At 42.6% G+C, this 15848-nt stretch overlaps 1 protein-coding gene across 1 annotated transcript; it reads right to left on the bottom strand.

The window, feature by feature from the left end:
• Positions 1-989: 989 nt before the first annotated feature.
• Positions 990-14866, bottom strand: ogdhl (oxoglutarate dehydrogenase L; the record flags this gene model as incomplete). The annotated part of the gene is made up of 22 exons (XM_079169116.1): positions 990-1113; positions 1205-1359; positions 1444-1607; positions 1707-1779; positions 2692-2817; positions 3436-3507; positions 3645-3823; positions 3897-4024; positions 6915-7065; positions 7678-7806; positions 7904-8006; positions 8625-8777; positions 8866-9045; positions 9459-9587; positions 9714-9893; positions 9974-10064; positions 10146-10292; positions 10804-10958; positions 11047-11162; positions 13049-13151; positions 14084-14254; positions 14645-14866. The coding sequence occupies 22 exons, from the start codon at positions 14864-14866 to the stop codon at positions 990-992; spliced, it is 3051 nt and encodes a 1016-aa protein (XP_079025242.1).
• Positions 14867-15848: the final 982 nt, after the last annotated feature.

Genomic DNA, 15848 nt, shown 5'->3' with positions numbered 1-15848 from the left:
CTATTACTCATCTACAAAAATCAATACAAAAACAAATCTATTCTACTATCATATACTAGTATTCAGCATGGCGGCAATACAGTACTAAAGCTACTCCAATAACCGTGATTGTCACAAATCTTAATTGTGTTGTGTTATTAGAGGTACAAAGAGGGTACAGTTGCTACTTCACTACATAACTGGGTAACAATAATGTGACTTTTATTTGGTGTTTATGTTATAGTTTCTTTTATTTTGAAATGAAGGTGTTGTAGCACGGTTGAGAGGCTGAAAGTCTTTGTGTCTGGTTCTCTTTAGACAAGGCTTTGTGGTGCATACACGCATATAAGCCCTCATACAGTAAATGTCCTGCGATGAGTAGTGTCCATTGAATAAAGTGCAGATCCAGACTACATGTGATCGGACTGTAAATGGCCGATGACAGATGAGGTGTTTAGTGTGGAGTGTCCCTTATCCAAACTGAGGGTAAAAGGACAAATGGTTATAAAGGGTTATTTGAGGCTACACTAATCAGAACGACTTGATTTTACTTGCATGGGACGTGGTCAGAGCACAACAATTTGTCGTTCTATCACAGTGTTTGGAATACTCGAGAGGCCCCTGGGAAGACTAGTGCGTCCAATTTTTTGTTGTGCTTCATGATGCTTTTCACATCATAGTTGTTGCAGGTCGTGAAAGACTGCAAGCTACTATTGATCGGGTTTGAACAATGAGCGCTTACTAAATCTGACATAGAGAGCATCTCAATAAACATAAATGTTGTGCCGTGTGATCCAGGAATAGGTCATTTAGCGCTGTCGATGTTTCTTTCCCATAAGATTATTACGGGTTGAAACTATATTTACTAAAAACACTATGCTCCAGATTGTCACGAAGCTAAAAGAGTTTCAAAATGTGCCAATTTGCACTTAATTTAAGACTTAATAAATAGACCATAATGGTTGGAGATGAAACTGCACCTCCAGTCTGTTTCTCGCTCCAGTTCTCAGTTACAAGTCCTTCCCATGGAAGGCGCTCAGGTTGAACGCTGTGTCCATGAACCTCTTCAGCTCATTCAGGTGGGTGGACTTGTTCCCTGTCGCAGGAGCAGCTGCAGGGTCCCGTCCCACATACCTGAAATAAAACATTGAAGGTTTGTCACCTGATTATTCTAATTTACCTCTGTCATGAACAAATCAGGTGACAAGTGAACATAAACCCTTACCAAACTGGCCTCCTGTTGGCCACCACTGTGAGTAAACGTGGCCGGACGTAATCATAGTAACCCATGTTCTTGTGCTCCTCCTGACACCAGACCAGCTCAGCATTGGTGTATTTCTCTGCCTCTGCTCTGACCAGGTCAAACGGGAATGGAGAGATCTGAGGGGGGAGGTCGAAATGATGACATTGTATCACTCTTTTTTTCAAAATTCAGTGCATGGCATGCGCTGAGGGATTAAACACCTGTTCAAGTCTGATGATGGCGATGTCTTGCTCCAATTTGTGCCGTTTCCTCTCTCTGGCCAGTTCATAGTAGACTTTGCCAGTACAGAAAATCACCCTCTTCACTTGATATGGGTTTTGACTCGCAAGGCCCTCGTCTGGAATCAACCTTTTGAATTTAGTGCCTGCAGACATCGAATATGATATGTAACACAAATCCAGTCCACCAACATTTATGACCGATTTTTTACGTCACATTTTACTGAGACAAAGTAAAACTCCACCTTCAGCGAGCTCATCAAAACTGGACCTTGCATCAGGGTGCCTCAGCAGAGACTTTGGAGTGAAAATGATCAGCTGTGTGGGGAAAAAAAAAGGTAAAAGTTTCCGTCAATGACAAACAACAGATTGATTCTATCATCCGTATCTTTTTTTGCACGCTTTGAAAAAATTCAAGAGAAAAAAAGTTTTTATCTCTTTTCACGCTAATTTGCTGCCACCATATAGCACGCAACATCAGCATTGGGAAAACAAAACATTTCTTTAACAATCAAGTAAATAAAACCCTTTGTGCTCAGTAGACCGAGTCCAGAGTTTTTCATAAAAAACAAACAATATTATCCCCAATTGGCCCCCTCACTAATTTGCTCAGGAAGTCATTTTCTCATGCTTCGCAAAGCATTGCATTTATGTGCAACAGGGGATCAGTTAAGACATTCACTGTGGCTGAAAACTGTGAGAGACTGAAAAAAGAGCTGTGCATATACACAAAAGGAGAAATGCTTTACGTCCCAAAACTTTATACCCAAACTAGCTCTACTTTAGAGGTTTAAATCAGGTTCTGCATCTTTCTGAAAACAGAGATCCTTTTTGATATAGTATTGTACCATAACATAGTAGTTTTAATAATTTGTCTCTTATGATAAAGCAATGAACAGATGTGAAAAGGACATAACCCCAGTTTGCCCCTCTTATGTTTTCATATTTGAGACTCTGATTTCATTCCAATAACAGCCATGACCCACTCAAAGATACATACAAAGCCCAAACTGCTTTTTTTTTAATGTCATCAAGGAAATAAGGAATTGTCTTTTATATATAGTCTTGTCAAATGACCATCTGGACTTTTTATGGTAGTAGGCTTACTGTACGTGTGTGACTTCAATCTATGCTGAATTTCAAATGTAAAATCAATAATTACAAAACAAGCGCAAACTGGAGCTAATTAAGACACACATAAAATATAGTAAAGACGATGTTACACTTTACCGGTTTTCTGAATGGTAGCAGAATCTGCCGTCTGAGCACATGACAGTAATTAGCAGGCTTTGAGCAGTTTACCACAATCCAGTTACAGTCGTACAGCTGCTGGACCTCAAAATCTCCATCGAACTCCTTAAAAAAAGAAAAAGAAAGAGTTACAAAAGCATTATAAAGGTTATTGATTCTGAAAACAGAAATTGAACTTAATGTAGAGTTTCTGAATTACAGAGTTGTCGTGTTGGTTGCAGCCATGTTTTTTTTCTCATAATTTGGCAGGATATGCAGTGCATGAGTGCATCAGTGTACTGTATCTCTCTCTCACACACACACACACACACACACACACACAGGACAGTGAATGTTAATCCCTTTGTGTGCTCCCACTAATAGTTTGATCAATATCCCATTTGAAGATGAATCTGGTAAGCTTTTGCTGATACGGCCCGCTGTGGTTCCCTCCTTGAATGTTCACTCATACCAGCGCACCCTTGGGACATGAGTTTCTGCTGAATACCAACTCTTTGGAGGCCATAATGAAGAGACTTTTCAGCTCTAAAGAAATTGGCAATCATCACTTAAGCCATCACTTATGTAAGTGGTCATGACATCAGCATAGCCAATAAAAGAGGAAGCTATTGGATATTAACTGCAGGTCACTGTGTGGTGGCTTAGAGCTTTTGCATTAGGTAATGATGTTACTCAAATTGGTAACCATTAAGGCAATAATGTAAATTGCACATGTGAACATACAGGGAAGTGATCGGGATCATCTTTGCTCATCTGCAGGAAACGTTCAGGTCGAGCTGATGAATGTTCTGGGCCCTGAGGACAGAAGAGAAGAACAGCATATAACACATGATGACAAAATGGAAGAGAAACGTGTATTACAAAAATATCCAAATTCATCTGTAAATGCTACAGAATGACATCATATAGACTGCTTTGTTTTCCCTTCTCACCATTCCCTCCATCCCATGTGGCAGCAGTAGGACAATACCATTGTGGCGGACCCACTTGGCCTGACCCGGGCTGATGAACTGGTCAATGATACACTGGGCTGTGTTGTGAAAGTCTCCAAACTGGGCCTCCCAGAGGATCAGAGCATTCGGACTCGCCATGGCGAAGCCAAGCTCAAAACCTGGAGTCACATGCATCATTATATGGAGCTACAAAAAAATGACGTATGAACTAAAGCATGCTGTCTGGCTTACCCAGCACTCCATACTCTGATAAGGAGCTGTTGCAGACAGTGTAAGGAGCCTGGTCGGCCCACAGGTGATTCATGGGAATACAGATACGTTTGTCCACCTCTTGGTCATGCAGAACATGATGACGGTGGCTGCAAAACATAAGGGAGGCGGAAACAGAAATGACTGAAAGAGGCATAAATAAACAGTGCTACAGCCGCGCTATCGGCTCTGTGAGCTTGTACTTAGTTACATCTGTGGCTTGAGCTAACATGCTTACAATGAAAATGCTAAAAGGCTAACTGTCAGCAGTTATGATGTTTACAGTGTTAACCATCTTAGTTAAGTGTGATGGCATGCAAACATTAACACAAAAGTCATTTGGATTGATCTTTTGGGGACCTTGACAAGCCATCCAATAGTTGTTGAGATATTTCAGCCCAGATCAAAGTGGACTGACACACCAACAGAAAGACATTACCATCACATTTAGCTGAGATGAATTGATAAAGTTGGATATAAACAAAAACAACCACACAAATCAATTTAAGAGGCTGTGACACATGTATAGAAAGAGAGATGATTATTTTCATAATGGATTAAAAAATGTTTCAAATATTTTTACTTGATAAATTACTTGATGGTTATTAATTATTGAATATTGCTTTAATACATAATTTCACCACTAGTATTTAAAGAAGAGGACAAAAACAAAGTGTAGTATTTATAACAGCAGTCCGATATTGCCATAAAGGATTTGCAGGACTCTGTCTTAAATGACGATGATAAAAACAACAGGGTAAAAGGATTTTTTTAACGGAGGAAATGCAGGGTGCACACACACACACACACACACCCACACTGCACATAAAGGCACTCCATGAAGAGTGCCCTCCTCTCTCCTCATCTTCAGTCAGTATGAGGAGTTGTACAGGAGTTGATGGGAGCAAAGAACCAAGCGTTAACAAACTCTAGCAGTCCACTCGCTCCCACTGCAAGAATCAGCCTTCAAAACCAGCACGATCAGACAATCACTTACACCGCTTTAACATCACTTTAATGACATCTACACTCACACACACACACACACCCACACACACACACACACAGTGCGAAAGGTTATGTAACGGCCAGGCGGAAGAACTGCAGGAAATAACCAAAATCTTTTGATTATTATCTTGAACATGATATATTACCACCTTGAAGACTAGATAATCATGATTTGAGTCCTCTGAATAACATCACCCATAATTATGGACTAATGAAGGCATATAATGTACTGCATAATTGTTGGGTTTGATCCTTGATCCACATTCGTACATACACTTTCTGTTCAAGAAATCCTTTGATGAATGAACAAAATCGAGAGCATCCAGCATTAATTGAGGTAACGCAGATAATTTCACGTTTCATTTTCTCGAACCACTTGCATGCAATCCAAAGAGGAACCAAAAACCTCACGAGAATGAGGTCTTTCTCTGGGATTGCCTCATAAACTGCGTGCCCACTCCTCTCTTCTTCCTTACACAAACACAAAAACACACACACTTCCTCTGCCTGGGGGCCCCATTAGTCAGGGAAAGGGGTGCACGGCGCACGCAACCCACCCAAACACGACGAAAGAATCCATTAGTGCACGCTGTTACGTACATCACAGGAACGCAAACAGACCCACTCGACTGTAACATGCCAATATGCTCAGCTCCTAAGAACTGTGAAGGGAAACAGAGTAGTGGGGGATGAAAAAAAAGTGTAGGTGGGGGAAAAAAGCAGTAAGAGGTGGTAAAGTATACCGGAAGTTCAATGAGAAAGAAAACAAATCACACAATGTGGACTCTCACACGGAAGAGGATTTAAATGAACAACAGGTGATACGGCGATAAAGGGTGGAGTATTTGACTGCTGTCATTTTTGTCAGCCTGGCAAATGACCCTGCTGGAGGGGACAGCGGATGGGAAGAAGTAGATGTCAGTGGTAAATGCGAGGCAGGAGAAAAAGCCCCGTAGCCTCTGGTTAGTTAGTGTGATGTATGTTGCTGTGAGCTGAGAGAGAGAGGGGATGAGGGGGGGGGGGGGGGGTGTCAGTGAAGATGGGCTGGTGGAGAAATGATAGGGGACAGATGAGACAGGCACAGTGAAAGGGGGAGCTGGTTTTGTTCATGTGTCACTCGTCCCTCCATACCATGACAACACCACGTGGGCCTCACAGTTCCCAGGAGACTGTGCTGACGTCTTCTGTCTGGCAGACCCCCCCCCCCCCCCCCCCCCACAATTACTTAATTCACTATTTCTAGGTGATTTACCCTTAATGTCCAGTCAGGCAGGCTGACCCCAACAGAATTTTATTTCAAAACAATACATTTGGGGCAATATCAATTCAAGACATTGTTAGGCTGGGTGGTTGTTTGAAATCAATATCTCAATGTTAAAGATATTTCCCAATACCGATCCAGTGTTTACATTTAAAAAATGTAAAACCCTTCATGAGTAAACAACACTTTTTCAGTTAGATTTTTTAGATTATTATTTTGCCATTTTTGCCTTTATTTATTAAGAGAGGATAGCGTAAAGATGGCGGAGAGAGGGGGTGAGGGGGGTTATGACATGCAACAAAGGTCCCGAGGCCAGAATCAAAATGACGATGCGGTTAAATTACGTCATGCGCTGTAATCATTCGGCTACCAATGCGCTCCAGACGAGACCTTTGTTGAATTATGAAAAGATAATTCAATTTCATCTCGATATGATTTAGCTCTAAGTTTGTTTAGCACCAATTAGCAACACGCCTTGTAAGGAAAGACAAAGTTAATGTGTGACCCAGTAAGTGAGTTCATTCAGCGAGTGATGAGACAATGACTTCAAGCTATAAACGGTAAAAATCAATATTCCTAAAATGCTCTGTTTATTCATTACTATACTGTGGCGGCAGAGAGGGCTCTTCCTAGTGTCCCATATAGTACTATAGACACAAGAAGAACAAAAGATTCATATAGATCCTTGTAGAGGCAACATTGAGTTTTCAGTTGGGTTGACATGGACTCACCTGAAGGTGCCCCGCTCTACATCCTGCCCACTGAGTCGTACATGAACGCCATCTTTGAGAAGGGAACCAAAGGCCATGTACTCTCCTAGAGCCCAGTCCATCTGCCGATTCTTCACCAGGTCAGCTCGGCCACGCAGGATACGAGACACACCTGGAGAACACACACACACACACACACACACACACACACACACACACACACACACACACACACACACACACACACACACACACACACACACACACACACACACACACACACACACACACACACACAACCACACACACACACAAACACACACAAACACACACAAACACACACAGAGACAGAGAGACAGACAGATGAACAAAAATGAAACCAAGGGATTTCTTAGGAGAGCACTGGGGAAGTGAGTGTAAAACGTAATGGACTGACGCACTGTGTCATAAATAACATTAAAAACCCTTGTGGCAGGCTTAATAGTTATAGTGTGCGCCAAATCAGCTGTGCAGGCTAAACACCTGCTGTTAGGAAAGGATGTGTTTACAGGTGAACTCCTTTAATTGACTTGATATCATCCCTGCAGACAACAAATGAAGTAATCGTGACACTGAGGTTTAACTGTTTTAAGGATCTTGATCATTCAGCAGCATGTATCTCGTATCCTGCAGTAATGTGTGCTCTTCTGTCATTGTGTAGATTTCTAGCACAGCATATCAGTAGGACTACTGTCATCAGATAGTCTGTCTGCTCTATTCTCCAGCACAAAGGTACTAAACTCACCAGCATGGATCTTAAAGTCTTCCAGAGGCACTGAGCTGGCTGTCTGGCCAATGTGCTGCAGGACCTCCTCATCCAGTCCTGTGGGGACACAGCTCATGCTCCTGGGCTCTCCCTCAGCTGTGAAGAAATCTACAGAGAGAGAAAGAGAGTGAGACAGCTTCACTGTATCCACAGAAAATATATTTTTTCTTCATTTCAATTACTGGATTGCAAAGGAACAATTTACCTGGCCAGGGGGAGTCGAGCCAGTGTCGAATGAGTAAAATCTTTTCATCCTTGGAGCTTGTGTATGCCTCCTCACATATCTCGTCATATTTGGCAACTTCTTCCTGCAACCAATGCCAAACGCCACATATTAACTGATGCACAGTTTAATTACTTCAATTAAAAGGACTACAGCTAACCAACACTGTTTGTAAATGAGACAGAAAGAAAGAGAACACGAGAGAGAGAGAGAGAGAGAGAGAGAGAGAGAAATATTAGAGGAGAGAAGTCTCCACCGGCAGTAATGGTTCTGTCTTGCTATATTTCAGATGAGTCCAAATAGCAGGCCACACAACAGAAAACAATGTCCATCAAAAGCCAGGAAGTATTTCTCTGACATCGTGGTATAAAAAAAATGTTCAGAATGGATGTTACAATCAAAGTTTCTGTTTTGGACGAAGAGCCTGAGCAATTCCATTGAATGGCGCAAGAATCTGAGCTGTATTTCTACCTCATCGAGCAATATATTCCCTAAATGAGGGATTGTGAGGCTAGGTGATTGAACTGAGGCAGTAAATTGAAACTCAAATACAGCACTGCTGGCGCAACATATCTACTCGAAGGCTAGGGTAATATCTGAGCGTGATTTAATGCACTTTGTCCTGCGGATGGTGAACAGTATACAGTAACGGCTACCAATATACAGTATATTTAACAAGAGCAAACAGCATTAGATCACAAACCTCAAATTCCTGCAGTGTCACCACTCCCTCCGCAATGAGCCTGTCGGAGTACTTTTTCAGCACATGCTGCTGCCGACGGATCTGTTTGTACATCAGCGGCTGGGTGAACATGGGCTCGTCCATCTCATTATGGCCAAACCGCCTGTAACAAACCTGTAAATACACACGCAGGAAATCATGTCTAAGTGTGCACTTACAATTGTGTTTCCTGATAATCCATTAAGACATGGCTGTGACAAACCAGGTCAATGACCACATCCTTGTTGAAGGTGCTCCTCCACTCTGCAGCCACCCGACACACGTACATGACAGCCTCGGGGTCATCGGCATTCACATGGAAGATGGGTGCATTGACAACCCGAGCCACATCGGTGGGGTAGGGGGAGGAGCGGGCCACTCGAGGGTCTGTGGTGAAGCCAATCTGAGAGGCAACAATCACACGCCAAATCATTTAGAGCCACATGCACATTTAATGAAATGATGTTCAGTACAACTATACACGCACATGTAACATTGTAACATATCTTAATATGTCTAAAACAAAACGTTTAACAGCTCATTTTGTTTGTTTTTACTTTGGCATAATTAATGTAAACAACAGATTTGTATGAATCAATAAAACGATATGATTACACCTTCATTTGACAGACGATAGTGAATTATTGTCCAGCCCCAATTATTAATAGTTGCAGAAGTAATAAATATATATAGTAGCAACAGTGATATCATTAGTATTCGATTAGTATGACTGCCATAACATGCGAGTACATTACAAAATGTATGCATTCTGGTAATTGGTAAATGTATCAGGTATGACACCAAACACTCCAATACCTGGTTGTTGACCACCACATGGGTTGTACCATGTGTGGTGTAGGAGGGGAGCTCACTCAGGTGGAAAGTCTCATACACAACTCCTTGTCCAGCAAAAGCAGCGTCGCCATGAATCAAGATGGACATCACCTGTAAAAAAAAAAAACGACATAGACTCAACAGGACAGAGTAGCACAACGTATCGCTAATGGAAATCTACATTTACAGCACCAAACAGAACATAAGCCACCACGCATCCAGTACAATAAGAGTTACCTTCTTTCCTTGAGTGTCTCCTCTGTAGAACTGCTCCGCTTTGGCCTTGCCCTGAACCACTGGATTCACTGCCTCCAGGTGGGAGGGGTTCGCCATGAGTGACAGAGTGATGTTCTTGTCTGTCTCGCGGTTAATCCTCTCGTGGTACATCCCAAGGTGGTATTTAACATCACCTGACCCCTACAGGTGTAGAGAAAGGTTATGAAATAAAGCATCTCCAGAATGCTTTCCTCTGATACTTTTCCACACTGTTCCCTCACCTCATCAGCAGCCTCCAACTTGGAGTCAAACTGACAGAAGATTTGATCCAGGTCCTTACGGATCACGTTGGCCAACACATTCAGTCGACCCCTGTATCAAATATGGAAGGACAAGAATCAGCTGTATGCACGGATTGAGCTAAAATGTGAGGAAATGTGTTATACACAGTACCGATGAGGCATCCCCATGATCACGCTGTCGATGCCAGCAGCGCTCGACTTGTCAATCATGGTTTTAAGGGCAGGAATGAGCACTTCACAGCCCTCCAGACCAAAACGTTTCTCTGATGACCACTTTCTGGCCAGGAAGTCCTCAAAGCTGGACATAAAAACATTTCAGATATAGGGTTCATGGATGTTTTTCTGTACAACTGATGATACAGGTTACACTACTACTGACTGGTATTGATGGTAACTAACTAGCTCTGTAGAGACAATTATTATGAGAACAAATCTGTGATGGTTTAGAGAACTTCTACTCAAGAATTTAGCTTATGTATTTCAGGACCAATGTGTGTGTGTGTGTGTGTGTGTGTGTGTTAATAGGAATGATAACCCTGCAACAGCATAGTACAAACAAGGATACAATAAGAAGTGTATACACATTAACAATAGACAGATCACTTCTAAGAAACTCCAGTAACTCCCGAGATCATTCATCAAAGATGAAAATTAGCTCACATGAAGAATAGGGTGTTTATCTCTCCAAATATATGCATGTGCAAGACTTGTGTTAATGTTATGCGAGGCTCTGATGTGAGCTATAACTAAAAGTGAGGTACTGTGCTGTCATCAAAGTGGAAGTCAGTAGATGTTTATTCACTGCTGACCGCGTGGATCTGATCAGACGGGCTAGCAGAGTCCTCTTCTCAGCATTAGTGAACTGCATGATTCCCGGAGTCTCAAATTTCTGACGGATCCACTGACACTGGTCCACGTTGTTAATGAACATGAATTCAACTCCTATGTGACCACAGTACGATGCCTGAAAAAGAAGAGATAAACAAATAGCATGGTACAGTTTTACGACCCCCCCCCCCATCATCATTAACACATGTAAACAAATATAATACCTCTAGTCTGCGTATGATCTCTTTAAGAGGAAGAGTGTTGTCTGCTCCTCCGATGAAGGTGGTGGGGGGGAGTTGAAAGGTTCTATCCAAGTCAGACTCATCAAGACCGTAGAAGCCTACGATAAACACCATGTGAAACACAGGTTTGCTTTTTTTTATTATTGCTATGTATCAATTGCTATCATGTTTTTGTGCAGTACCACACTGTAGAGGAGGGAAGCTGCCAGCTTACAAGGAGAACTATTCCAGTGACAATCCCAAGATTCAAGCCAAACACCCAGAACACATCATTTCATTAAGCACAACAACGTTCATAACACAAAGACCTGCGTTCATCCAAGTTTAATTCATGATCTGTAATTTCAATATACTTTGACTGAGAAAATCTTAAGTTCCTCCATTACTTCTGATATCATGTGAATGATGTGACCAATACTAAAACAATCATTTGGTCCAGCTTTTCAAGAGTGAGGATTCGCTGGTTTACAGCATTGTAAATTTAACATTGTGAAGTTTCAGACTGTTGGTGGGCAAAACAAGCACAACTTTTTTACATTTTATAGCCAAATAACTAATGCATTGATTTGAAAAAATAATAACCAACTGGTAAGTTGTTTTGATCATAAATATAATTATTACCCGCAGCCTTAATTGAGGCTGCAATCTTATTGAAAGGGCAGCATAATCACTTTTTGGACTGGACCTTTTTTTATGAATCGGACAGTCATGCTCCCTGCGAACATGCAGTGAATTAACTTACATCTTGATCCAAGCAAATTTGTTTTTCATGACAAAAACTGTTGATAATATAGCTTGGTTATGAAATAAAAACAACTTCCAGGACGTGTTTATAGACGGTACAATAGCAGGACCTGTGGCGATACAGCACCCGTATCAGAGGACCCACATAAGTTTCAGTGCTGACAAAGCCCACCTGAGAGAGCTGGTCAAGCTCAAGATCGCAGGCAACATAAGAGGAGACAGGTGCAAATCATATTAGGAACACAGCAAAGACAAAGGGGGCCAAGAATAGACTCTTGTACTATCAGCTGACCAAATAAGGGGCCACGGAGGCTGTCATTAGCTTTCATTAGGGAGCTATAGCCCTGGTAACAATACATAATGCAACGCTATGTCCTGACACACACTGATCACTGATAACAGCAGCCAACAGAAACAATGTCTCTCTCTCTCTCTCTCTCTCCTCTTTACTAGCTATTACTGTAGACTTCGATTGCTTTCAGTGGCCGTCCCGCATCCACCGATCCTCAGTCCGCTAAATGAAATGGAGAATGACAAGAGCTTGGCCTGAGATTAATGACAGCATTAGGCTGACCAGCCCGTATACTGCACAGACTTGGCGGGGAAACGTGATGGGGCCTTTTATACTGAAATACCACTTACACTCTAGAGTCTGAGGATGAGTTATGCAACCCTGGGTGTGTATAATGTGTGTATAGATGCACATGTATGTACTGTACAAACCCTCAATGGGATAAAAATATATATCGTAATTAAGAGGAGGAAACATTTAAATCCAGATATTTTCATTATAAATGGCAAATTAAGCTTTTGAAGTAAACCCGCACATGAGAATATGCTTATGACTGAAATACGTAAGCACAACAAGTATCCTGAGGTAATTAGAAGGAAGGCCTTCTATAGTAGGAATCTAATTAGCATATTTACCGCCTGTGGGTTCTCTCTATTTGCCGTTAGTTAGGAATGGGGGATAAAATAGGGAGTTCTATACAATATCCGCACAAAGCCTATTACAGAAAATGTATAAGTATTACTGTAGACCTGTATTTACATGACAAAACCTTTTACTGTGACGTGTATTGTTTAAATGATACAGCCTGTTTTACATGCGTTTCATGGGGCCTATGGTTATGAAACTACTTGAGTAAATGTAAATCTTCTTTTATTCACAATTTAGATTTGTGGTAGTCTTTTGTGATCTGGATGTCTCTGGTATGATTGCTGGTGTTGTGAGGTTCACCTAATTTATCGATGGTAGTGATCAGGTCAGAGGGAACAAAGGAGTCCAAGTCAGCCTCCAGGATGCCCAGAGGGTCTAACTGGGCAACATGGTGACCACGAATCTACACAGAGAGACAGACAAAGATGTGAAGGAGGAGGGAGAAAAGAAGAGTTGAGGAGAATCAGGTAAAGTAAAGCGGAAGTGACAGGTAGGAGAGAATAAGATTCAGCAAGGGGCTACCATCATGATGCCGAGCGTGAACAGCTGGAGAATAAGCTAACACTCAGTTATAGGTCAGCCTTTCTGAGAAAAGAGCCCCATGGGAGTGCTTTTATGTCCATGTACGTGTGTGCACGCACACACACACACACACACACACACACACACACACACACACACACACACACACACACACACACACACACACACACACACACACACACACACACACACACACACACACACACACACACACACACACACACACACACACTCCCACCAGGATTGCATCAAACTGGGAATAAAAGTGACGCCATTGCCAAAAGACAGAATTTAATAAATCCCTCAGATAGTTCTTCGAATTAATTTGAGGTCGAGGGGAAATGTTACCTCCTGTTTTGTTTAAGTAATCTCTTTGATATTTCCAGTTTTCGAAAAAGCAGCAAGGGTAAGTAGGTTAGAGGTAATCTTGCAATTTGCATAACCTCGTGCAGGGACAAACAAATTGTATATTCCTTTTAATACAGGGACACAGAGTATAAACAGCTTTCATTGCCAGATGCATCTGTTTAGGCAAGTCGAGTGGATTTTGTTTGATGCATTTTTCACACACGTCGGAGAAACAAATAGTCAGCCAGTTGTGGCTCGGGGTAGATGACATCTTAATTCTGTACACAGACACTGCATTACAATTTAAACAGATGCCCATGAGATATGTGATCAATCTTTTAATTTGTAAATAACATAAATGTACATTATACAAGCTGATAGCTCTGTGTGTGTGTGTGTGTGTGTGTGTGTGTGTCACAGCTGGGCCGGGTGAGTGTGGAGTACCTGGTAGGCTCTAATGAGGCTGTGCACGGCCAGGTGGTCCTCCACCACTTTCTGTGCCATGTCTGGTGTGTGGGACAGCGCTCGGCCCTGGAGCAGAGTGGAAGGGCGTCTCTCATCCGCCTCGCCAGACGGACTGGAGGCCTGGATGTTACGGAAGAAGGTGTCCCAAGACTAGAACACACAGAATCAGACAGATCCAGCAGAGGCAAGCAGGTCCATCGCAAACGCGGAGGAGGAGTACCCCTGCTGCTTACTGACAGCTAGGTTGGAGGATGACAGGACGGAGAAACGCTGGACAGAAATCCAAGACATTGCAGCAGTAGCCTCTATTTCATAGATGCCCCAGGCATCTGAGCTACCAGCGCATTTATTAATAAGTGCCCTTTTCAAGACCAACACTGGCAACAGCAGTTCATGGTAATGTAGCTGCTAAACCCACTCCCACCCAACTCTGTGTTCCCTCTAAAAATGTCCATTCATGGGCAAAAACACATTCAATTTGACATTGTCATCTCTTATTCTGTAATGTGGGAAGATATGGCACATGTTGCACTCTGTTACCTCGTGGACGTTTTTATGATCCTCCAGCCAGGCAAAGTACATCTCCTCCACATAGCTGGGGCTGCTGGCCACCGCGGAGAGAACAGGCGCGGCCTCAGACGAGCAGCCTCTCCTGGGATCAACCCAGCGCCTGGCCGGGACACCTCCACACCATCGCAGCCACGGACTCCCTCCAACACACCCACCCCTCAGCACACCCGCTAACGCCCGAAACTGACTCATAGCTAGAGAGAGGCAAAGAGAAAGAGAAAGTTGGGGCTTAGAGAGAGTCAACAATGTTTGCATTACTGGTTTTGATGGTTTATTGCAAACAACCTCTGAATGAGGTATTTCTGAATGTGACGCATCAAACAATATTTCAGCTGATTAATTTGTACGTTACGCACAGAGGCAGAGCGCATATATCGCACTATAATTGGGCACGTTATGAATGAAATTACCTTTACATGCGTATATTTTCAATGGGCTTTCCACTGACCGAAGCAGCGTATACGTAATGACACCTCTGCAAGACTAAATACGGCCAATGGCCTGCGCGTCGCTGCAGCTGCAAGTAACCGCGCGTCGCTGCAGCTACAAGTAACCGCGAAGAGCCAAAGTAGAACGGTCTGCCGCTGCAGCGTCTACCGCTAGTAACTTTCTCACCTTTTCCTGCAGGATGCTTTACACGCTTCTTCAAGCTACAGTGCTGAAATCAATGCCAAGCCTTTGCCTATTTCATCCTGGGTCTATATCCCCTTGACCACTAATCCCTCAACGTCAACATAAATCCTCATAATCTCCCCTCGTCTCTGCGTTTCGCGCGGTATCACGGGAAATAGCACAGTGGTTTCAAATGTCACCCACGTTTTACTTCTTTACATTACATTTACCTTAGACTCGTATTGTTATCGCCGTAGGATGTAAACAGGACAGGTATCAGTGAAGGTGACAGACCCGAGTGCGCGCATGCACGGCTTGACACGCCCCCCGCGTGTCAGGTGGTGCTTCCTGTGCACAGCGAGCAGGTCACGGACCAACACACCATCTCAGGGAAACCGAGAAAGGAAAATAATCATCAAACTTAAATATCTTTTCATGCATTTGTTTTTTTCTTAAGTGATAAAAAAATAAAATAATGTATTATTGTGTTTGTGGGTTTTTATTTGTAACAGCAATCAATGTTATAATCAGACTACTTACCGTAATCTATGAGTCCATGCAC

This window comes from Pholis gunnellus (genome assembly GCF_910591455.1).
Source record: "Pholis gunnellus genome assembly, chromosome: 11".
In the NCBI taxonomy this organism is placed as follows: Eukaryota; Metazoa; Chordata; class Actinopteri; order Perciformes; family Pholidae; genus Pholis; species Pholis gunnellus.
This window is presented reverse-complemented; position numbering and strand designations above follow the sequence as displayed.